At 42.5% G+C, this 23,836-nt stretch overlaps 1 protein-coding gene across 1 annotated transcript; it reads left to right on the forward strand.

The window, feature by feature from the left end:
* The first annotated feature begins 324 nt into the window (after positions 1-324).
* Positions 325-19,019, forward strand: LOC136365800 (vesicle-associated membrane protein 2-like). The gene is made up of 7 exons (XM_066326499.1): positions 325-603; positions 5,450-5,457; positions 10,214-10,331; positions 14,702-14,860; positions 16,776-16,827; positions 18,719-18,806; positions 18,936-19,019. Exons 1-6 carry the CDS (start codon positions 325-327, stop codon positions 18,760-18,762), a joined length of 660 nt encoding a protein of 219 aa, XP_066182596.1. The 3' UTR covers positions 18,763-18,806; positions 18,936-19,019.
* The last annotated feature ends 4,817 nt before the right edge of the window (positions 19,020-23,836 follow it).

Raw genomic sequence — 23,836 nt, forward strand, 5'->3', positions numbered from 1 at the left:
ACTTCGCTACAGAAATATCCCCTTCCAATTGAAGAACAGTTAACTTGGTTCCCACTGTATCCCAAAACTGATCAGACTTAACCGAAGCCAACTTAACATTAGGAAAAGATTGAAAAATCCATCGAACAAAACCCTTCAAAAGCCCCTTCCGAAACTTAAAATTCGCCCAACAAGGGTATTTTAACTTGGATATAAACTCCCGCTCCGATGGGGTGAGCGATGGACGGCTCAGCTTACTCCCCATCCTGTCTCACTCCCTCCCCTACGGTATAAGTAAAAACAGAAAGAAAAAAACCCAACAAACTCACTATTCTTCTTCGCCGGATGGCGTGGGTCAACAGAAAACCGAAGGGGGGTGGCCGCCTGGTCCGATCGGCTGCTGTCCGATGTCTTCAGCAGGTCCCGATCGATGCCTCCTCAGTGCCTACTGCTACAACGCAGAAGGGTCCCTCGGAGGAACTGAGCAACCCAAGGCCGTTTCTTCCTCCCACAGGTGGGAACGGCTCACCAGGGGAACCCAAAAGGAGCCCCACGTTGGGCGCCAGTTGCCGCCGACCGCCCAGTTCCCTGGCCGGAATGGTCTGGGTGCCGCGACCTTCCCAAGTGAGTCGCTCACGGGGAGGTGGCCTCAACTCAGGCGGCACAGGCACTCCTGTAGAGTGATCAGCTCTTTTTGTGAGATCGCCGCAGCGATCAAGCCTGTCAGCTCTATCCAGGCTACAGCTGCTGATGCAGCTGTCTTCTAGGCAGGGGTGACCCAGGTGGCGCGGGAGAAAATCACAGGAGCCGGGGTCTTCTCCAGGAGCCTTCTTTATTCCTCGACGACTCTCCGAGAAGGACCCAAAGGTCCGGAGAGCCCGGCTTTTATTCATAACTTAGGGGGTGGGGTTTGCCAAACGACCATAAGGATGCGGATTGAAAAGTTAACCAATAGGAGAGAGAATCCAAAACGGACCAATCAGGGTACAGAGTTGGGGAGAAAAACACAACAACCAATCAGGGGTAAGGTAACCGACATATCAGGAAGTAAACTTCAAACTGTACAGGGTCATACAACTTGGATAGAGAAACTCAAGGGTTAGGCTCCCTCCATGGGAGTGCCTGGAGCGTTGCTCCCTCCGCATAATCCTTAGGAGCCTCCACAGTGGAAGTTGGGGTCGCTGTACAGGTCCCTTTGTGTTCTCTGCCACTTGCACAGACTGCTATTCCAGCAATGGATAGGTGGGATAGAACATCCACTGCAGTGCTCTGGCCAAGGGGTTAGAGAAGATTCAAACCTAACAAGTGTCCTGACAATTAAGCTTTTATATTAGCAGAGATGGGAATTACCCTATGAAGTTTAGCTGTGATGAAACTGCCACTGAAGAGCAGTGGCAGATACATAGCCTACAAAACCCCTTCACTGCTGACAGAAATGGGAAACTTTCTTTCAGCTGTTTTGTTGTTTCTGGGACTTTTAAAAACAAACAGACAAAATATCAAGTGTTGATTTACTTCTAAAATGCATCAGCAATGCTGGGCAGTGATGTATAGGAAATGGAAAGCCCAAGCCTCCTAGGTTTTAATTTGAGTCTCTAAAATGACAGGCAGAGAAGCCATCCTTCACTCTTAAGTAAATACTACTTAAAAGCAAGGGAAGCTTATCACTCTCACCGCTCCTTTCAGAGCCTTCCTTGCTTCTCAGCGTCAGGTTAACTTTTATCTGCACACAGACAGCAGCACATGAGTCAGTGAGTGGGGCACGGCTGAGTCAGCCCTGCCCTGCTCCTTCCCTCCCACTCCCTGGCCAGCTGCTGCCTTTCTTCCCAGGGGAAAGCCCACGGGACTGGAAGCCCACGCACAAAGGTGGAAGCAGGGGATGTTCTCACTGCTCTGCAGAGGAGCACAGGTGATGTCCAGCCATGAGGGAACACCTGCTCAGAAATAGGAACTTTGCTTGGAGCTGGCCATTTCCACTGAGCTGTGTCCTTGGGATTGCTCTGGAGCTTCTCCTTCCAGGTCTGCGATCTGGAATGTCTGGCAGCCCAGGGGGTTTGACATCACTGGGCTTCCTCAGATCTACTCTAGCTTTAGGGTCCTGAATTTTTGAAACCTTTCTCCAGCAACATGTTTGCTATTTATGTCTTTGCCCTATAGTTTGTTATCAAGGCAGATTGCAGTTCCTAACTTCCAGTAAGAAATGGCAGCGATGATAGTGACTCATTTATTGTTTATTCTTGCTTGTTTCAGCTGTATCTTGCCAAGGAACTGAGTAAAGCTTTGTTCTGTTAGGCTTCCTCTCTCTCACAGCCTGCTGTACTTTGGTGATTTATGCTTTAATCCAGCCATATGTGTTTGCAATCAGTTTTTTCTTTCCCTAATTTCACATCAGTAACTTAGGCAAGAAAAAAAAAAAAGGCTCTGCGTTATCCAGGATTTGGCTTCTCTGTTTAATGTCTTCTTTGCTGGGGTTTTGTCATTGTAGCTGAGGGTGTGTGTGTGTGTGTGTGTGTGTGTGTGTGTGTGTGTGTGTGTGTGTGACTTTTTATGCCCAGGAAAAGCACTTTCCTATCTATAAACTAAAATTCCTTTAAGAAAGTTTTCTAGAGAGAAAAGTGCACTTCTCCCTGTGACAGTCTTTGTGTTGTTTTTCCAGGTGGGTGCAGGACAGGGCTGAAGTAAACGAAGGTACTGAAGTACCAAAGGTTGCACCTTGCAAAGCCGAGAGCTCTCAGGGATTTAAGGACCACTTCAGCTCCGATGAGCCACATTAACGTGACTGATGGTGCTACTGGAGCAGAAGGAACTTGTATAAAAGAAAATTCCGGGTTTTTTTTTGTAATAGCGTGTTCATTTGCATACACTAGTTTTCATCTATACTGAACTGGCTTCAGATAGTAACCATTTGAGAGATAATTAGATCCCAGACCCTATCTTTGTGCCATTTATTTGCTTTAGCCCACATCATAACCCAGACAGCTGAAGGTTAACAAAACGAAAGCATAAAAAAAAAATTAAAGGCGGAAAAAAAGAAGTTTTTGATCTTTCAGCTAGTGAAGACAAATTATTACAGGAGCCTGAAACCTGCCAATTCTGAAATCTTGTAAGAATTGATAGAAAGTGCAATCAATACTATTCGAACTAGAGATAACACTTCCTTCTGAAACTGACTTTAGTGCAGTGTTTGGTATTTTTCTGTGTAGACATTGCACTGAAGATAGATTTCAGTTATCACTATTATGAACATATAATGATTTTCCATATGCTTTACTAAACTGAAGATAGATTTCAGTTATCAATTATTAGGAACATATAAATGATTTTCCATATGCTTTACTAAACTAATTTCTATCTGAAAGCAGCCTGATGGTAAATTCAGCAAATCATGAATTTAAACAAGCAAAATGTAGAAAACAATAATTACATTTGTTTCTTTTTACAATATAATGTTAATATCTGTATAAATATTAAGAGAAAGTTTTTATAATTGCTTACACCCATATTTGCTTTTATTCTCTAATGAAAATAAATCTCATTTAGTATAAAGATTACAATTAATTTTGTATCAGCAAATGAGAATTAACCCTTTTCTTAGAAAAAAACACATACCATGGGACTGAAATTGGCTGAAGTCACAGGTCAGCCTGTGCCAATTACCTCAAAAGGAGATTTACTTTAGAGGTGATTTGGGTTTTTTTCAGTGCTCTGCATGTAAGTATATAAATTTGTAGATGTGACGATGAGACTGTTTGAGTGTGATCTAAAGGGATGGCTTAAAGTTCCCCATCAGTAACCTGCATTAATTCTGTACTGCTGGACAAAGTGGATAGAGATTGAGATCTCCCTTATTATTGTATCCAGCAGTGAAGTGTCCAGAAATGGAAATGTTTCTAAATTAATACAACATCATAGATGTTAAAAACAAAGATGTGATGAATAAAAAATATTTCTCTGTTCTTGGTAGGAAAGGAAACTCAAGAACCTCACAGTCATAACACAGATAGTAAATAGTGTTTATGAAAAAATTTTCAAGATGCAGATATGTAAATCCAGGGGCTTAAAAGGATGAAAAAATGCTCTTAAAAATATCCCATGTAGATCAAAATTTCCTCTAACCCTTAAGTGAGTAGGCAACATTCATTTGGCTTGAATGGAAGATACTGGAGAAGATAAATCAGTTGGTCATTACTAACTAACAAATGTTGATCACACTAAAGATGATGTCTTAGGGTTCCTCTCCTTTTCCTCTGTGTGCATGTTTAGCACACCAGATGGTTAATGCAGTCATAGTAAACTAGTGGGAATGTTTAATTAAATGTGTTTCCCAGGACATTAAATGCAGAGTATTATACTTTGGCTGGTGATCAGAGTAAATATTTGGTAATAAGGAGAGTCCTTGTAGAAAATTGTTGGTAATACATGAAAAGCACATTTGAGAAAAGAGCTGCGTTCAAAGCAGAGCTTTCTTCACAAAATGAAGACATCTCAAATGCTAATTCCTTTTATTGTGGGGTTTTGTTCTACCACCGAGTCACGATGACTCAGTCCACAGGTAGTCCAAGTAGCACGAGGAATAATTGAAACGTGATAGTCCTGGAATGGAATGATCTAAGTTTGTCCGTAGCCATTTCCTCGTCATAGTCACATCTCTACTGAATACCGAAGGGCTCAGAGAGAATAAAGCCCAATGAAGAGCAGCATCTCTGTTCAAGCAGTGATGCTTCCCTTGCCAGTGAGAAGCCTGTTTGCTCTTGTGTGGGAGCTAATTCTGCTCCCTCTGTGAGTCTCAGAGGGCTGAAAAACATCTTTCTGTAGTCTGAAATTCCCACCAGCTGTAGTATGCAAGTGTCCACTAACCCAGCAGTGATACTCCTCTGGCCATCGAGCCATGCCTCTCCTCAGCCAAACCAGTTTTATGGTATAATGACTTTCTCATCTCCCATTGAGCAGCTTTTTTTTTGTTCCCCTGCAGAAGTGAGATTAATAGAATGAAAACAAGGATAAACCTAGCCTATTAAAGTAGGCTGGTTAACAACTGGAGGGGGAAAGATGAGCTAGAAATCTGAAATAGGTACAATTAGTGGGCAAGCTGAATTGAAAAGCAAATTACCCTTTTTGAGCATCTCAGAAGTGGGAGGTCGTGATCTCTAGCCAGGGTTGTCTTTTGGAGAGTCCTCTCACCCTGCAGGCAGAGAACATCATCACCTACTTGTAAGAAGAATGAGAACCTGAAGAACACTTAATTTTATGGAGGTGCTAGAATTTTTCTCTGCAACCTCTCCTGATAGAATTAGTGTGTGGTTTCAGAGAGTAACAGGACCTGCCATTTGACACTATCCTACTTTCACCATGGGAAAACCAAAAAAATTTGGTAAAAGGTGCTGGGATGAATAATTAATGTCTCTTTCCTGGACACAAAGAGAACATGACTGTCCACCCACCAACTGTGGTATGCCCATGCTGTTGGTAGTTTGTAAGGTAAGGACTTGGGTCTGGAAGGTCCAGAATCTTAAGGGACTGCAAATATCAATTTCTTTGAGAGATGACACGAGAATAGACAAGTACAAAATGTTAGTCTGCTCTGTTTATCAGACTGGATTTTCTTAGGGTTGTGTCAAACCTCACATAGCCACACTGATTGGTAGAAAATCTTTTTTAGCTAGTCCTGGCTAAACTGGCCTCGTGCAGAAATAAAATCCCATGTGGTAGCATCTGACTTAACACAAAGCTGCAAATTGCTCCAGAACGCAGGAAACTCGAGGTATTGTCAGTAAAAGTCCCTCTCTGCAACTATCAGTGGAAAAATTGGTTTAGCTGTTTCCTGCATAGGAATAAACAAGCAAGTCCAAAACTAGCAGCAAACCCCCAGGGCTGTAGAGCTCCTTTATTTCCTTAGAGATTCTCGTGGCCTCAGTGCTTCCAGAGCATCCAATTCACAGAGGAATGTCCTCTGCACGAGGGATGGTGTGAGATGGGTTTGTTTTCTGCAGCTACTCCTTGGGCCACAATCTTCACTGACAAGCATGAGCCAACAAAGTAATGTATACATTTGCATTTGTCGCTAATTTTAAGAATTGTTTTAGACTTAAAATCCCAAGAATACCAAAGCTATGGAAGTGTTCTGATTTGTTTTACAGTTCAACAAAGGTGTGTTTGTGTGTATTTTTCAAATGCCTTTGAAACCACAGACTGTCAACTCTACTTCCACAGCAAAGTCCCGGTGGGCAGGTGCCTTTTGAAGGGGTCCATATGGGAAAAGTGTCTTAAACACACCTAAGTTACAACAGTAAATATGTACTTCACCAAGATGATACCTGAACAGTAAAAAACTAACCAAACCAAAATGAAAAGGGAAGAGAAGCAGTGCATTTTTGTTTTATTTGAGCAACAGGGAAAGGGTTTGAGGAAAGAGGACTCGACTGGGCTCCTCAAAATTGTCTGCTTCCTTTCATTTCTGGTGGGGATCATTAATCAGATCTGCTGCATTGATGCACATTCACTGCCCCTCCTCTGAGCTTTGCCTGCTGACACCCCCTAAAGCTGTCTGATGTGATTCTCACTTCCCATGTGCTATCTGCTTTAGCTGTGGTTTCTTCACTGTTTAAGTCTGAGGGGCAGAAAATAACTCCTGCTGTTAGAACTAGGTTGTGAGATTTGATTTGAGTCAGAATTGGAGAAGAGCAGAAGGAGGACAGTGAAGAAGGCTGGGCTGCTCTGCCACAGGCTTTCTGTGCCACGGAGAATTCCCTTCATGTCCCTGTACCTGTTTCCAGCCATGTGCAGGGATAACAGCTTCTCCTTAGCTTAATGCACTGTTGTTAGGATAAAGACTTTGAAGGGATTAGGTCCTGTAGCTGGAGGCTTTAAAAAGCACTTTGATGGATAAAAGAAGATGCTGAAAGCAGCCTTGAAGGTCTTCGTGTAAACTGTACCAAGGCACAGTGGTGGCTGGCATCCTCCTGGTGTGGCATGGTGCATCTCCCTTCCCTAGCCTGACTAAGTGAAAAAATTCTGCTGTGTAGCTCACATATAATGAACAAAAATGAAAGTGTGTGTGTGTGTGTGTCAGATGGTTTCCCAAAATATTAGATACACAATCATCCTTAATGCTTTTTCAGCCAGTGCTGAAATGCAAAACAGTAACACTGGCTATCTCCAATTCTCTTTTAATTAAGAGCTGCAGCTGCCTTTAACTGTCAGATCTAAATAGCAAGTTGCTTCCAAAACATCTCAGCGAGATGACAAATCTCTTAGTCATGAATTTGACCTACCAGTTTCAGGCCCAACTGGAAGAACTGAGGATGTCTGAGTCAGCTGAGACCATTTTGCTGAATCACTCAGAAAGTCCCTGAACGTTTCTTCCAAGAGCCTGCACTGCTTTCAGTCTGTTGGGTGGCTCGTGTGCTGACAGATCCAGATCTGGCTTGTGCTCTGATGTCACAGAGTGGTTGCCATTTAACAGTATTTGCTAGGGATCCATACCCTTCTCCACCAAAAATAACAGAATTTTGGTCCTCTTTCAAAATTAATCTGACTTGTTCTTGGGAATGGCAGTTCTCAGCACCAGTGGTGATTATTTTTCCTTTTCCTAAACAAGTCTGATGGCAAGGGGCCTAGTGATGGAGCTTTTACACGGATTTTACATTCTTTTGTAGCCCCCCAAAATCACGCCAGATCATGAGATGAGAAATTACACTTGAAAGTTGTGATGCTTCACGTATTTCAAAAGGAAGCTTCTACAACATAGTGCTAATATTTTTGCATAAATTTCTTTGAATAATGCTTCTGAGAAATTATAAGCTGATATGACATGGTACAGGAGCAATAATAGAAGAATTATGTAAATGCAGGAAGAATTATGTAAATGTAGGCTGGACTTTAATTCTAGAATTTTTGCTCTATGATATGGCAGAGAATCTGTGCTTTCAAGTGATGCAGGCCTTAGGTTCCCTCCTTTACCAGAAAACTTGGATTGGATTTTAGGTAATTAATTGAGATGGGTATGTTAATTAGGAGCTTGCTGTGCCTCATCATAAAGATTGTCATCTCTTGTGCTGGATGGTCAGGACAACTGTAGAAACACCCGTTCTTCCCATCATTTCCTCCTTTGTGCAGGGAGCAGAGAAGCCCCAGCAAATGCAATTGAAACCAAATTAGATGGCAGCAAGAATGCTGGAAGAGAACAACCTTGAAAGTGTTTAGGCATTTAGGCATACATCTACTGTATGTCAAGGCATTTTAAGGACAGTTTGGGAGGTGCAGGAAAGGATGAGAATTACTAGGCACAAAAGGTACATGGCAGAGCTCCAAGCTTTGGGGTTATCTTGTAGTTCTGACCAAAAACATCACTGAATTTATAAGCTCTGCTTACAGCAAAACATGTGGCAGGGGAAAACTCTTCTCACATACTCCTCTTCTGTAGGCTCTGGCGTTCCAACAGTGCATAACTCAAGAAAGGAGCTCTCTTGATGTTTGTAGTAGTGACACAGTGTTTCCACAGAAAAAAATCTGCTCGTGTTGATTGGGAAAATGCCTGTTTACTTCCTTAACTGCAAAGAAGTTTTATGATTTCAATTTTAGCTCTGTTGTTGTACCAGGATCTCCCTTTGAGGCTGTTGATGCTCCAGGGAGATCTTGTTTTGTGTTGTGTGTGATGTACATTATAGTCAGATTTTGATCCTTTGTGACAACTCAAAATAAATCCTGTTGGGATGTTGGCCTGTGGCCATCGATGGAGTGATTCCCTTGCAGGTGTCAGCAGCATCTGTTTTTTATGTTTTTGGTAGTGGCTGTGAGTCCTCAAAGCATGAGCAAGTAGTGCACGGCTCTTTCAGCTCGAGCTTGCTAATGACATTCTCACCCCCAGTTCAAAAGTGAAGTGTAAGCTGCAGCAGGTCTGCAACAGCTGCTCCATCTCTGGAGCTTCTGAGGGTCAGTGCTGTCCCTATCCACAGCGATCCCAGCCCTCAGGCAATACTGGCAGACTGCATTTTGCAGCATAAGGTACCTTTGGGGAGTTAACTTTAGTGCCCCCAGGCGTTTTGACAGTGTATTAATGAGGCCATAATTCCAGCAGCATTAATCAGACCCTAGGATGTAGAAAGGAATGATTCACAGAGAAACACTGTGTTCTCTCAGTCTGTCACTGTGGGGTGGCATTGGTAATGCATGAGTGGGATTTGTGATATTTTTCAGTTCACATGCTCAGGGATTTCCTCTGCCGCTTCAGGGAGGGTTTATTTCCCTGTGGGAAGGAAATAAAAGGGACAGGGGTCCCTTGAAGGGAGAGGTGAGGTGTCACAGGTCAGAGCGTGGCTGTGAAGGATGGACTGGCTGAGGTTCAGGGTCCCTGTTCAGGCTCGTGGGGTGATTTGCCTGCACAAACTCATTCTCTGAGACAGATTAGAGCTGTTGTTGGATTTTCAGGATACTTGCTTTGTCCTTTGTTATAGAGCAAACTGGAGAAAGCCAGTGTTGAAGCTGAAGAGCTTCTCTGCAGAAGATGAGTGTTCTGTTCACAGCAGTGCTGCAAATATTCCTCCAGGGGCTGTGGATATGCTGAAGCTGCTCTGGTGGGGCATTTGTGACCAGGACTGGGGAGGGTTGGCATAGCTGGATGCCAGAGACGACTGACCCCATACTCTGTGCAATTCTCACCCCCACTTCCTCCTCTGCTTCTTTTTCCTCCCCTTCTGTTTGAGATGGATGTTTCACCTTCTGTTTCTAGCTGTTTCCTTCTGTTTGTCTTTGCTTGATGAAGTCCAAGCATGAGGAGCAGGGCAGTGTTTTACTCTGCACTGAGAGGGAAGACAGGGTCACAGCCCATCTCTTACTGATTTATCACAAAATACACAGAGCAGAGTGTGTTCTCCAGGGACATGAGCTCTGCCCTGCTGCAAGCCAGGCCTGTGATCAGTTGGCCATTGGCCTAACTTAGGGTAGATAATCTGAATTGTTTGCAATTTAAAAAGCAGCAAGGGAGGTGGAAGTGTTTGATAAAGTCCCATCAAAAATAGTGTAAAACTTATTGTGGTCTGAGAAGGAATGGAACAGTAGAGTAATCCAGGAATGGAAAGCATGGTTTACAACAATGGAAGAGTTCTTCGAAAAAGAAGGTGGTACTTTGAAACTTCAATGGTTCTTTGAAGTGATAAGCACTTTTACTAGTTCCAGAAAAGGGGCAGTGAACAAGTAAAGATGGTTTGGTCACTCAGGTTCTCTCTTTTTGCTCTAGGTCTGTTCCAGCTTCTGCCCAGGGTCCCAGCAGTGCTGCAGGGGCTGCAGGGCCCCCTCCCGCCACCAATGTGTCCAGCAACAAGCGGCTGCAGCAGACACAGGCCCAGGTGGATGAGGTAAGTGGCCCCAAGCCATCTGCTTGGCTTCCTCCCTGGTGCAGCTCCTGCTCATCTGGAGGCAGTGGGTCTAGGAAATGAGATTTATCAAAGCAGGCAGACAGTGCAAGAAAGATCCTGAATGTAAACAGCCCTGTACCAGGAACAGTTCTGCAGATCAAATGTGGGCATTGGTGCCAGCTCAGGAATTCCTCCCAGCCAGTCTGGTTAGGAGGAAATGTCATCGTGGAAGTAGCTCTTGTAGTGTGTTCCTGCACTCCTAAAGGTTAGATGCTAATTTCACAGACTGTTACACAGAGACAGACCATCAGCTTCTCATAGATAGATTAGAATTGAGCACTGAGGGTGGTGTTCATCAGCAAGAGCTCTATTGATTAATCATCACAATTTATTCCCAAAGAAAGGCACCCACACATGATGTCATAACAGCATCTTTAACAAAACCCCACTCCTTTTCTGCCTTGGAGCACCATGTGCCTGTTCCAGCTTGGATCCTTACATTCTTGTCTTGGCTGTAATGCCAGTGTCCATCCAGCTGCTCTGGGAGTGGGAATGGTGAGCACACCACTGCTCATGGGTGCAGTCCCTGAGGGTACAGGAGGACAGTAGCAGCTGTAGCACCCTTACACACCTGGGTATTAAGGAAAGAATATTGTTAAACCCCTCCAAGGACTGAAGTAACTCATTGCTTACTGTCTACGGTGAAGTGCACAGAGCTTGTGTGATTCTTAAGTGCCAATTCGATAAAACACATTAGAAAATATGTACTTACATATATAACGGCCTCTATTTTCAACAGCTTTGGGCATGCTTTAAAGATAGTAGAGAAGACCTCAAAATATCCAACTCAAATGCATTTCTTTAGATGAGTTAAATGCATCTGTCAAAATCGGCATTGGCTTTTTGAGAAGCTTTTCTTCGTTGAAAATCTGGAACAGTGACTTTCTGGTCTCCCCTTTGCTGATGCTCAGAAGTGTTCACAACATCTTCTGGCTGTAGAATGTCTAGATTAGGTTCTCTCTTTTATCTTTATTTCCTTTTCCAGTGCAGAAAGGAATGTTACATTTTAGCTTTTGTCTTTGGTCAGAATACTAAAATAAACTTCTTTCCTGAACATGTTACATCGTGGTGGTCTTGTAATTGTTTATGTGAAGGACAGCAAAAGTAACTGTCTCTAAAAGATGATAAAAATTGCCTTTTATTATCTTAAAATGAGTGACGCCTGTCAGATACATAGGCCTCTTCAAGCAGATCACTAGAGATGGCATCAGTGAGGATAGTGAACCCCTGCTTTGTGTTTTAGGTACTCTGTATTCTGACTTTTCACTCAGACCTATGAAAATCTCGCTTTTCCTGGAGATGATGACATAATTTTGGCAGTTACTCTTGCCCAGTAGGAGGGGACAGTAAGTAGTTCTTGGATTTGAGGATTTTGTGGGTGAAATTCAGGATTCGTGGGGGTTTTCCTTCCATTTGAGAGAGAGGATGCAGTTGATACAGAATCACAGAGTGAACGAGGTTGGAAAAGATATTTTGAGATCATCGAGTCCAATCTATGACCTAACACCTCCTCATCAAAACAAACCATGGCACTGAGTGCCACTTCCAGGCTTTTTTTAAACACCTCCAGGGACAATGACTCCACCCCTTCCATGGGCAGATGATTCCAAAACCAAAATGAAATATTTTGCTCAATCCAAATTTTCTTACTTGCCTTTCCAAACCAAAACCTTCCTCCTTGCTCAAGCACTCTTTCAGTGAGGAATTTTTCATGAGTTTGGAGTTGATGGCACATGGTCAGCAGGTCCTTTTTAACAGAGAAATCCCAATATAAGAATAGCCAAGGGAGGCAAACTGGCACTTCCAGCACATGAGGTCGCTGGGGTGATGCTGGGTTTGTAACATCAAGGGATCCAGTGTGGTGATGCCATGATGACTTTTTTTTTTTTTTTTTTTTTTTGTATACCTTTTATGTATTCTTAATACCCTTAACATGCATATTTGTAATTTTTTAAACTTAAAACCTTAACATAGTCTGGTATTTCACTAGGCCAGAAGACCAAACATCTTAAAAGCCTTACAGCTGGGGACTGGAAATCTTTATGCTGTCTTGGGATACCAAGGCCTCCTCTAAAACATCTTCTGTGAACTAAAACTCGGCCCATCTGGTGGGAAATAATTTAGAATGGAGAGATGCCATGACATTCATTTCAGCCACTCATGGAGGCATCTCTGTTAGGCATGCAAATTTGCAGGGTCTATAAATTTATAGATGTGATCTACTGCGTGTGAGCTTTTCTGCATATTCCACCTTCACGAACTGTTCTGGGGCTGGTGCCCTGGAACAGGGGCCAGACAAGATTCAGAGAATAAAGTGTGTGTTTATTAAAGGCCTTCCACAGACACACCTTGGGCACTCAGAGCCTCCCAGAGGTCACACCCAAGGTGGACAATGGTCACGGGTTTTTCAGACAATTCTGAGTTTGGTCCGTTTACATCTCAGGGGTGAATGCTGCAATTACAGCTTCAGGTAATGAAGTCATTTAGCCCCAGTTTACTCCCCGCAATTCACTTTTGATACTTTTCAGGGCCTGAGACAGGGAGGTGTCTTTGAGTCCCAGGCCCAGAGGAATTGTTCTGTCTGAATAAAACAGAACAGCAGCTGACAGGCTGTGGAGCTTTAGAGTTATCCTAAAGCAGTACAGGATCTGAAAAATATAAAAGCTAAAATCCTAAGGCATCTGTACTATAAAAACCACTTATGAAATATCGAAGTAAAACCGCTTTTATCTTTTACCCGTGTCTGACTCTGACAGATCCTTGTTTCGCCCCTTTTCCCGATTTCCCGGCTCTTTCCTTTCCCGGCCGGGCGGGAGCTCACCCGCAGGTGGCAGCAGAGCCCCGGCAGCGCAGGAACCTTGGGTCCGCACGGAATCACCGATGTTTTCACTGCTACACCAATGCCCGGAGAGTATTTCAGCTATTCCTCTACTGCATTTCCCCACCTGGCTCCTCTAGACATCGCAGGGCTTATTTTCTAAGGCCTAGGCAAACATTTCTCTATTTGACAAAAATGAAATCTCACCTGGACGAGTGTTCACTGCAACCAGGTTAGATTCAGTAAGTAGTTCTGGGGAAACAAACAAACGAAACAAAAACAATACAAAAGACCACAACCAACCAACAACAACATTCAACAACAAATCCTAAAGAAATGAAGAGAATGGGTAAGAAATAGTATTTTGTTTCAGCATTTTTAAATAGTTTAACATTTTCACTGCAAGTCATTGTACCAAGATAAAAGTCAACTAAATACTAGCTGAGAAATCAATAGTTTTAAAAATCATTATTATTTTATATGAAGTTAAGCTCTTAGAAGGTTTTGGCTTGGAAAGGCAAGTAAGAAAATTTGGATTGACCAAAATATTTCATTTTGGTTTAGGTTTGGTAGACAAGTGAAACAAATCCTTTGACACCTCCTGCCAGTCCTGTTAAAGATTCTTTCACTACTAATTTCATCTCACTGTATTTGAATAATGTATCCTTTAAATAATTCTGGATTTTTGCAGGTAATAGTTAAATTTCATTGAATATGTATAACATGGAGTTCCTGATTATAGAGTATGAGAATTAACAGGCCATCAGCCTCATTCACTGCTAGAAAAATTGGACACAACTTTACTGAGATTGTGACACTGTCTGACATTTGCATTCTGGTGAATTCCTACAGGATTTCCATTTAGTTATTCGCTTGCTAGAAGAGGATTTCATCTTACCCAATGTATAAAATACATGCATGAACAGCCCTTGCCTATTGTATACTGGGTGTGAAATAAGGTGGCATGAGCTCTCTGCTACTCTTTGGACTGAATTTGCTCGGGTAAAATATTCTCCAGTTTCAAGCAGGACTTCAAATCATGAATGAGAAATCATTTTGCCCAAAAGATCTGCAGAATGAGAAAAATTTTTGGCAAGGAAATGCATACAGTTCCCTCTATAGTGGCCTTTGTCTGGCCAGTTTCTCTGCCTCAGGTAAGGAAGGTAATAAATGTACAAGGAAAATAATGGCTTGTTCTTAGTGATGTCAATCAAATTGTTGTATAGAGATCTTCACCAGGTTTTTTGTATCTGTATAAAAGTAGCTCAAAACTTTAATGAACCTAACTGTGGTGTTGCACGATGTCTCTTTATTTTCTACCTGAAAAGGCATCCAGCAGTGGAGCTCACTCAGCGTGGTTCTAGAGGCTGGGATTTTGAGGCACTGCCACACACCACAGTGGCAAAAGGCTGGGTTTAGGATGAGGTGTGACAGATGGGTGTCCCTCAGCTTTCCTGTGGGACGAGTCTCAGGTGGGTCTGTGCCCTCACAGGTGGTGGACATCATGAGAATGAACGTGGACAAGGTGCTGGAACGGGACCAGAAGCTGTCAGAGCTCGACAATCGCGCAGACGCATTGCAAGCAGGCGCCTCACAGTTTGAGACCAGTGCAGCCAAACTGAAGAGGAAATACTGGTGGAAAAATTGCAAGGTAAGGAATATAAATTCTTGTCGGGACTCACATCATGGCAGGAATTGCTTTCACTTGCATTTAGTGGGACTTTGCCTGCAGAATGGCACCTCTGAGTCATCTCTTCTCATCAAGGTGAGAAAGGTGCTTTGACCTTGGGGCTCCAGAATCAAGCAACTTTGATCTTTCCCAGTACCTGTAATTTCTGCAGTATATAAAATGTACATACAACTTTTGATGCTTCCCCAGTGCCTTCAAATAGAGATGGGAAGGAGCTCCATGTCAATCCTCTGTGTGAACCATAAAACCTGATCAGGTGCAGTGAATTCAAGCCGTGGGAGAAAACAAGCTCTTTCCTTGTGGGGATCATTGATTTGATTTTTCTTCAGGATGGTAAACCATAAAAAATACCCAAAACTGGATTCCACAAACTTTCGTGAGAAGGGAGTAAATTGCAGTCTCTTATAAAGAGGCCTGGTTAGGCTAGAGCAGGACTTTCATCAACCAGCTGCCTTCTCTGCTGTCTTCAAAGTCTAACGCTTTCCCAAGAGCAGAGGGAACCTCACTTTCCTTTGCTTTTTCAGACCTTTCCATTATTTGTGGATTTTGGACCCAGAAACTTCATCTCCTCTTACTCTTCTAAGACTCATGTCTTTGCTTCTTCCTACTCATGCATCACCACCATGAACATTGTGACAAGGGTTCAGCTTCATTTCCATTTCTCAATACCAGCTTTCCTGCTGAATATTTATGTCCACCCAAACAAAACCAGCTGTTCCCAAGGGAGAATCCCACATGTATCCCTTACTAGCCTCTTGTCTGCTTTGTCTCTTCAATCCACAACACTGTGAAATGTAAAGACAAAATATTCTGGGTAAATGGGAAAACACTCCAGAAATGAAAGGATGTTGGTTAGAAATTCAACTGAGCAGGTCCTCTGGGCCTCTTTTAGCTGTTGCCCAACTGATATTCCTAGAAGTGCAGGAAGCAGGGCTTTTGGGAACTACAGGCACAGATTTTGAGTTAGGTTCACCCATGTGACTGCAGTCACCACAGATCTTCAAACTGATCCTTATTCTTCTTTCCTCATTGTCCCTTTCTGCTTTCTCCTGACAAACAATCTCCTCTGGCTCCCAAACTCTGGGAAGAGAGGGAAGAAATTTTAAAAAAATCTCCTGGAAGGCAATGGCTGTCTCTGTCCTCATGTTAGGAGGAATGAAGGCCTTGATTTGACATGCCCATGGTTGTCGTCTTTCAGTCTTTCTGCTCACTGGTGTAATAATAGGCTGCAGCATCTCTGGAGGGCTCTTCAGCTTTCAGTGAGTCTCAGGTGGGGCCTCTGAGGCAGCTCAGAGCTGCTGTGGGCTGTGCACAGCTGCATCTGTGAGCACGCTCCTGCTCTGCAGTGGGGTATTCCCAGGAGAACGTGCTGGAAACCGTGCTGGAAACTGTTCTGCCATGGGCTTCCTATCACACAGCACCAGCACACAGAACAGCACAAACAGCTGCTGGGCCTGAGACATCTCCAGCTGCCTCTTCACTGACTCCAGGAACATGGGAAAAGGGATCAGGTGACTCTGGTATAACATGGGACATGGCCACATGTGAACCCAGCCACTGGAGTTTTTACTTTGGCAATTGAGTTTTTACTTTGGCAATTGAGTTTTTCTTTACTGCTGGCAATGGTTGAGGTTGGTCACTGCAGCTTTAGCTGACGGGCAAGAACTGGCCAGCTTTGACAAGAGGCTATGTCTGTTGTTGATTTTAAAATCAGCGTTACATTGGGGCCTTAACAAGTCTGTTGCAGTGAGTGTTTACAAGAGCTCAATGTATGAGGAATGAGTCACTAAGTAAAGGCGAAAAAATGGAGGGGTTAATGTAGTTCATGTGAAAACCTGACTTTCTCTTTTTCTTTCTTATAACTTTCTTTTTATAGATGATGATCATCCTTGGTGTAGTATGCGCAGTCATTCTCATTATAATAATAAGTGAGTAATTCATTTTCTCTTTTATTTATGATCTCAATAGCTTGTGACTTAAGAATGGCTGATACAGTAAAAAAACAAAGCAATGAAAAAACAGATATTAAATATTTAAACGGATTAATTTGTGAAATTTCCCTTCTAGTGTTATGCTTTTATAGTGAGAATTACTGCAAACTCCCTGGACACATATTGGCAGAATTTGTTGACATTTAATATTTTTTACATTAGCATGTTACATAATTTTCCCTAGGATTAAAAGCTCTCCCTTTTTATGTTTTAGATAAATTTTTATGCAGTCTCAGAGATATTCCTTTCATTAGGATAAGTGCCACAGTCCTGGTGTTTTCTACTAAGAACAGTAGTTCTTGAAATACCTCATGCCTATAAAAAGCAGGTGAAGGCACCCAGGCAAACAGGCATCTGATGTATTTTTTAAAAGCATGTAGGTGCCTGGTTTCTACCATATCAGCTAGAATTTGAAATGTCAGTGTTTCTGAAGATCCTTTTGCACCTCAAATTGCCCAAATGTTGTTAAAATACAGCCCAAAGTCTCACTGATTTCTTTTTTCAAAAGATCATCTCATTCCAGCCAGTTGTTGTAGGGAAGTTAGCTATGAATGAACAATAGCAGTCGTGCTGGTTGGGACTCAGGGGCCTTGTAATGACAGGAACTGAACATTTCATTTATGTAACCCTGTGTTAGCAACAGCTGTTAGGTGACATAACTGTAATATGGCATTAACTCCTGAAAGGGAGATTTCTTCAGATACACAATGCAGGTAGTAACCCAGAAGAGATTCACCAGGAGGCCAGACTGTGGACGTGAGTTAATTCCCTGCTCTCCAGTTACATGCCTGGTATTCAGCATGTTTCCATTTTCCTCTGCTGCTCCTGTAAAGAAGGCTTACAGGATCACCTGTAAACATGACTAAATGGAAAGAGATACATGTGACAGTTTATTAGCCTTATGAATGCTGGCACCAGAGTGACCCAGAATAATTCCAGGGTTTCGTAACACTGATACAGCAAGAGTGGGAAATGGTTAGATATTAATTAACTATATTAACTGGGTACTCAAGAGGAAGACCAGCCCTTGTTCTGCAGTCTAGTGCAGCAACCAGACAAAAGAAGATGTGTAGCCACTGAAATAATTGCTGGGTATATATTCCTCATTGAGCATTATGTGAGTCTTAACAAGAAAGTAAAAGGTGGGCAAGATAGCTCATAACTCCTCCACAGAAGTTTAGCCTGAAACATATATAAGTAACATTGTTTCATTCCTGGTTTAAAATGTTGAATACCTGTCCTGGTAAGTTAAAAAAAAAAATAAAAATTGCAGATTTGACCCGGGTTAGGTTGAGTTTAGGGTATTTAATAACAAACTTGAGTAACATTGTTCAACCCATGCCATGGCTGACCATAATGAGATCTAGCACCAAGTCAGTGAGATTTGAGTGCACCTGTTGTTCAAATTAGTTTTTCCAGTCTATTTGATTCTTCTGTGATAAGTGCCTAAAGGTTGCAGCTTCAGGAAGGAACTTGTGTATTTAACTCAATGCTGTATTTATTTACAGTAGCTTCAAGTACATGTTTAAATTCTATAGACATCAAGCATCCAAGTGCTGTTAGACAAGACCTGCATGACCTTTCCAGTCTGGGACTGGAGTGGGTACAAGCTCATCCCCTGCACCAGCGCTGGCTGTAGATGCAGACAAACTGAGCCATTCCTCACAGCAACAAGCTGCCATGGGTGCTGGAACGGCCCAGGCTGCCTGCTGGAGGGAGCAATACAACACTGCAGGTGTTGCTGGGGCTGGAGACAGCAGCTGACATCCCTGTCAGCCCTTGCCCTTTCTACCTTTTGAGTCACAGCCTCCCCTGCTTTCCACTCCAGTTTTCCCTTCAAAGACACAGGAGGAGCATCCCCAAGTCTGCTAGAAAGGAACACTGCGTGCCTGACACGTCGTGCTCCTTCAGCTAAGGTGTGCTAAAGATGTTTGCAACCCTCTGATACCAGATGCTTCTGTAAGATAAAGCACAACAGTAACTCTAGAATAACTTTTGGGTTTTGTCTTTTTTTAATCTTTCTTTCCTTCTGCTTCATTTCCCAGTTTATTTCTCCACTTGAAAAAGCAAAGAAGGAAGACTTGGCACAACTTTGTTCATATCAACCAACAATATCAGTGTTCCTTTGTTGAACTCCGCTTTTTAAATTCCCGGTGTCTTGGGATTTTTGCTTGTAATAACCCATAAGCATTCAGTGTGGTGTATTTTGGAATTCTGTTGTTTCCACAAGAAACTGTACCAGCTAAATACTGCCAAGTAGTTCCATACACTGTCTAATCACTGTGTCTTAAAATGTGTACGCACTGACCTTCAGAAACTGTAGTATATGAAAAGCATCCTAAAACATCTCAGAATCAGAGAATGCAGCTGTGGGGAAGCTCCTGTTTAAAGGGACACTGTCAGGTAGATTGGACCCAAATCCGAGGTTGTGGCAAACATTAGGACCAAAATTCTCAATCTGAGCTCCTAAAGTTGGATGGCAAAATCCATTGTCAGCTATATCTGCTACTCCCATTGAAGAGAGTGATACCTATAAGTATTCATGTAAGATATCATATTTCAATTTAGCCAACAAAACACAGACTCTTTTGAGATTAGGTGTAGAATCCAAGTCTGAAACTATTGTCTGCAGAAGATAAAGAAGACTGATTTATCATCTTTTAGGGATTTAATTTTTTTCCATATGGAAAGCACCTCATGGTGTTCTGAACAAACAAGATGGCCTCAATATGAAAGCCAGAAAGTAAAAAACAAACCTATATTACAGCCAAAAAGCATTAGCTAGCACAGTCCTGAAAAAGCCAAGTGAAATGCAGAAGTGGTAATACATCACAAATGACCCAGGTGCAGTCTCTAGGTGAAAACTTGAGGCACCATTTGTCAGGTTTCATGGGACATCTCTCAAATGCCCATCCCCAATAATTAGGCCCTGACTTAAAGCCTGTGAGCAGCGTTGGTAATGTCTGTGGCTGCCCAGCTCTGTTGGAGGAAGCTGCCCCTGCAGCCGTTTTCAGAAATGGTCCTCACTGCCAGGATCACTCAAAGATCAGGGAGAAGGTAAGGGGGAACAGTGGGGAGAGGCTGAGAAAGGGAAAGGTGCCTAGCAAAGCTTTCCTGGGGAAGAGGAAGGAACAGAAACACTGTTCGAAGAGGTGGTGTTAATAGGCTTTAGAAATATTTATTTTAATTTGTGCATGTGGCTAGTTCATAAGCTATAGTGTCATATTTGTAAAGTGCTCAGATGAGATACGTATTATACTCAATTAATTGAAACTAACATTTGATGTAATTAAAAGAAATTATATATTGTGTCTTGAGAGAAAGTTCTTGTATGCTCTTGTGAATTTCTTGTTTCTTCCTTTTTAAAACAGTGAATAGTTTAATCATCCTTAACTAAACTCAAAATGAATTAATCAAATTTTGAGCCAGGAAACTCAGAAAAGGGTCTTTATAGCATAACGCCTTCAGAATTTCTAAAAAGAATTCTTAGAACTGAAAAAATAATAATTTGATGGGTTGGGATTTTTTTTGTCTGCAATTTAATTAGGGAATGGAAACAGTGATAATAGTAGTGTAAATATTCCCACTGTGGAGTATCTCTCTTGGCATAGTTTTAGATTAAAAAAAATGGAGAGCCTGACCAGTTTGTTGCTGTGAATCTGTATGTAAATCGTGCTGAAGTAGAATTTTGAAGAGAGAATAAGTAATGATCAGTTGAAAAGTTCCAGTTGCATTTTCCCCTAAATATTTATCACTTAATAATCACGTGTACCTCTTCATACCATTGAGTCATAAGTGGCCCCAGTCTTAATGAAGCTGAATATTCAAAGTTACTAATGTGATACTGGTATTCCCTGGTATGCCCTGATCACTCCTTCAGCTTGGTGAGAACCCAAACAATTCTGAAATCCTCATGGACTGCACAAAACTTGTAGCAGTGATGAAAGGCCTGACTCTGTGAGGTGGCACAGCTGAGGGCTGTGTATAAATGAGCTTTCACTGGTAGAGGAATGAGCCATCCAACTTCAGGAGCCTTTTTAAACTGCTAAGATAACTGGATAGCTGTTGAGAAGAAATCATCTGCTAGGAGTGACACCCTGCCACCCACACCCGTGTTGAGCTTGGTGTCCTCACAGGGCTTCTCTACTGAACACACTCACGAGATGAAGATAGCTTTTGCTGGAGGTGGTGCAATCAGGAAGGTGAAATGCTGATACTGAGCCTTAATGCAGATGTTCCTTTTCCTCTGGGAGGCTGAACAGATACTCAGCTGATAGGACTGCAAACACACACTAAAGTGTTTGAATCCTCTAGCTACAAACACACAAAGCTCCCAAATGAAACTGCAGTGGAAGTGCTACAAGGATGTGAAGCTCACATCCTCCCAGCTGATGTAGTTCAAGCAATTCATGTAATAATCAAAGTGGGACTTTTAGGTGAGAGTGGAGAATAGAAATTTCTCTTTGTGGAATGTGGACCCATTCTCTCCCAAAACTGTAACTAATGGGGATGACTGCTAAATATAAGTGAGAATTTGCAAGGAAGAGTTAAGAAACCTGCCTTCTAATGGGTTTTAGAATGTTTGTGAAGAGACTATTTCCTCCTGTGTGGTAATGAAATATGGTAAATTAATGTGTTTAATGTCTCAAAGTTGTTTGCCCACGGTGTGCTCATGAATGCTCAATGTTTGCTGCTACTTGTGCTGTGGTGATTGGTTGTAATTGGTGAGAAAAGCCATGTAACCTTTCTAATTCAGCCCAGGAAGCATGAACAAGTGTGTCTTTCCCAAATCTCAGCTGCTCTTGCAGAGGATTAAACCTTCAGCAAGGAGAAGGACTGTTCAGGGTCACAGACTGTGCAACAGCATCACATATGTGCAGGCTGCTGCAGAGCACAATTTATGTAAACACAGTTGGAGATCTTATTTGTGTTGGAGCCAGGATTGATTGCTTTCCACTCGCTGCTTCTACATCTGAAATGTCCATGAAGGTGTAACTGCCTGCCTGTAAATTTGCCGTGAAAAATTAAGTCATTCTTGTTCAGTCACCACCAATGAAAATTTCAGCTTCTGCTCTGGACCACTTCCTACTGCCTTGGCTCTTCCTTTGAGCTGGTAAAGCATCACATTTAGTGATGCCCTGGCAAACCCTCAGGGGACTCCAAGGCCATTGCTTTCTGACTGCTACCCGGGGGACCAAACTGAATTCTCTTCTGGCTGGAAGCAATGCTTTTGATAGCTTTATCCAGAAATGGACATGGTTTGAGACCTGCATATTCCATCCTTTCAAGAAGCTCCTCCTTTGCTTTCTGGAGCACAGCTGTACATCCCAGAGGCTGTAGAGCAGGAGATGCCCTTCACACCAGCACAGCTGAAAGGAAGGGGTTATAGCTGGTCAGCTGCTTGGCTTCTCAATGATCATGTCAGTGATCCTACATCAGCTTCTGAGCTTGAAGAAATGTTGCTTGCACCACTGTCAACAGGCTACTGAGGTCCTGTTTGGGTGTTACGCCTTCTCAAATTTAGCTTATTTGTAGTAACACAGATGTGGCTTTAAACCCAAAACCAGTGTTGCACAGAACTTGGCAGGAAAACTTAGTGTGCAAGCCCTAATGAGGTACTTGACCTGATTTTCACTTGACAGCATTACATAACAGCACAGTCAATCCAACAGAGTCAAACCTAGTCCAATACTATTAGAAGGAGGATGAGAGAATCTAATAAAGACTCTGAATGTAACCTAAGGTCTGTAAGACAAGGGGTGATTTGGAAACGTAGTCAGTTGAGTTTCTAAAGGTGGCCCTTTTATTCAGGTGGAACCTGAACGATGTTAGCCCAGTGAACAGTTCAGGCAAGTAAGATATTTGGGCTTTTCTTTTTGTATAGTGATATATAAACACTCAGTGGTGGAAGAGCAGGGCATTATTGACTGTGCAAGGAATGAATTAGAACAACCTCAATCTGCTCTGCTTTTGTCTGAGTAGCAAGACCTTTTAAAATTCTACTGTTTCTGTCACTGCTCCTCTGACAGGGCTTCACCTAACTTTAATTTTATGAGCAGCTGGATTACTTCTTGTCTGAATGCAATGGATCTTAGCTCTTAAGAGCAAGTCCTTGACTTGACATTGGCATTTAACCTAGGGAGCACTTGGGTATGATCCAGGATTTAGATCTCAGCCCTGCTTCTCCTGCTCATTAAACAGGGAAGAGAGCTGAACCAGCAGCCATATAAGGCACTGGGCTCCCTCCCAATGTACACAGTGAGTACTAGGGAAAGGCCTCAAAGTCTCTTTGATCTGGATTTGCATCCTGACCTGAACTTTAGACCTGTAACAGATCATAACCTTTGGGCCCTCTATCTCGTCAGAAGACTGAGATGCTCTTCCAGCCAGTTCTTCCTCAACTGATTTAAGTCCCTTTTGCTAGACAAGATACATTTGAGCCAGAGAAAACACAAGCACCCTCAAATTAGCTTCTTTAAAAGCAAAATTAAAAGGCTGAAGAAAGTAGTTTGGAAAAATGAATTGTAGCTAGAGAAATTATTGGCTGAAGGTTTCTCAAACGGTAATGTTCTCATCAGGAGGAATCCTAGACTGGGATGTATGAAACAACCAAACCAGAACCTCACACCTGTTGTTCTTTCTCCATCTGGTCTACTTCATAAACACTTCAGGAAAGGATTTTGTTTTCCTCTTCAGCTAATTTCCCTTCCTCAGTTGATTAATCTATGTCTCAATTGATGTGCTCAGTAGTTTTTCTTTTCCATTGAGAACCGTAAGACTCTCTGCCTTTAAACACATGCATAAAAAGAGATCTGAGCCACCCAAGGAGTTTACCTTCCTTCCTGGTGCACTGACATTTAAAAGCTACATCTTAGAATAAAGCAGAAAAACTGTGGCAGTCTGGTTACATGCAGTTTTGGTGGAGTAAACACTTGATTATTCAACA

This window comes from Sylvia atricapilla, chromosome 10, assembly GCF_009819655.1.
Source record: "Sylvia atricapilla isolate bSylAtr1 chromosome 10, bSylAtr1.pri, whole genome shotgun sequence".
Classification (NCBI taxonomy): Eukaryota; Metazoa; Chordata; class Aves; order Passeriformes; family Sylviidae; genus Sylvia; species Sylvia atricapilla.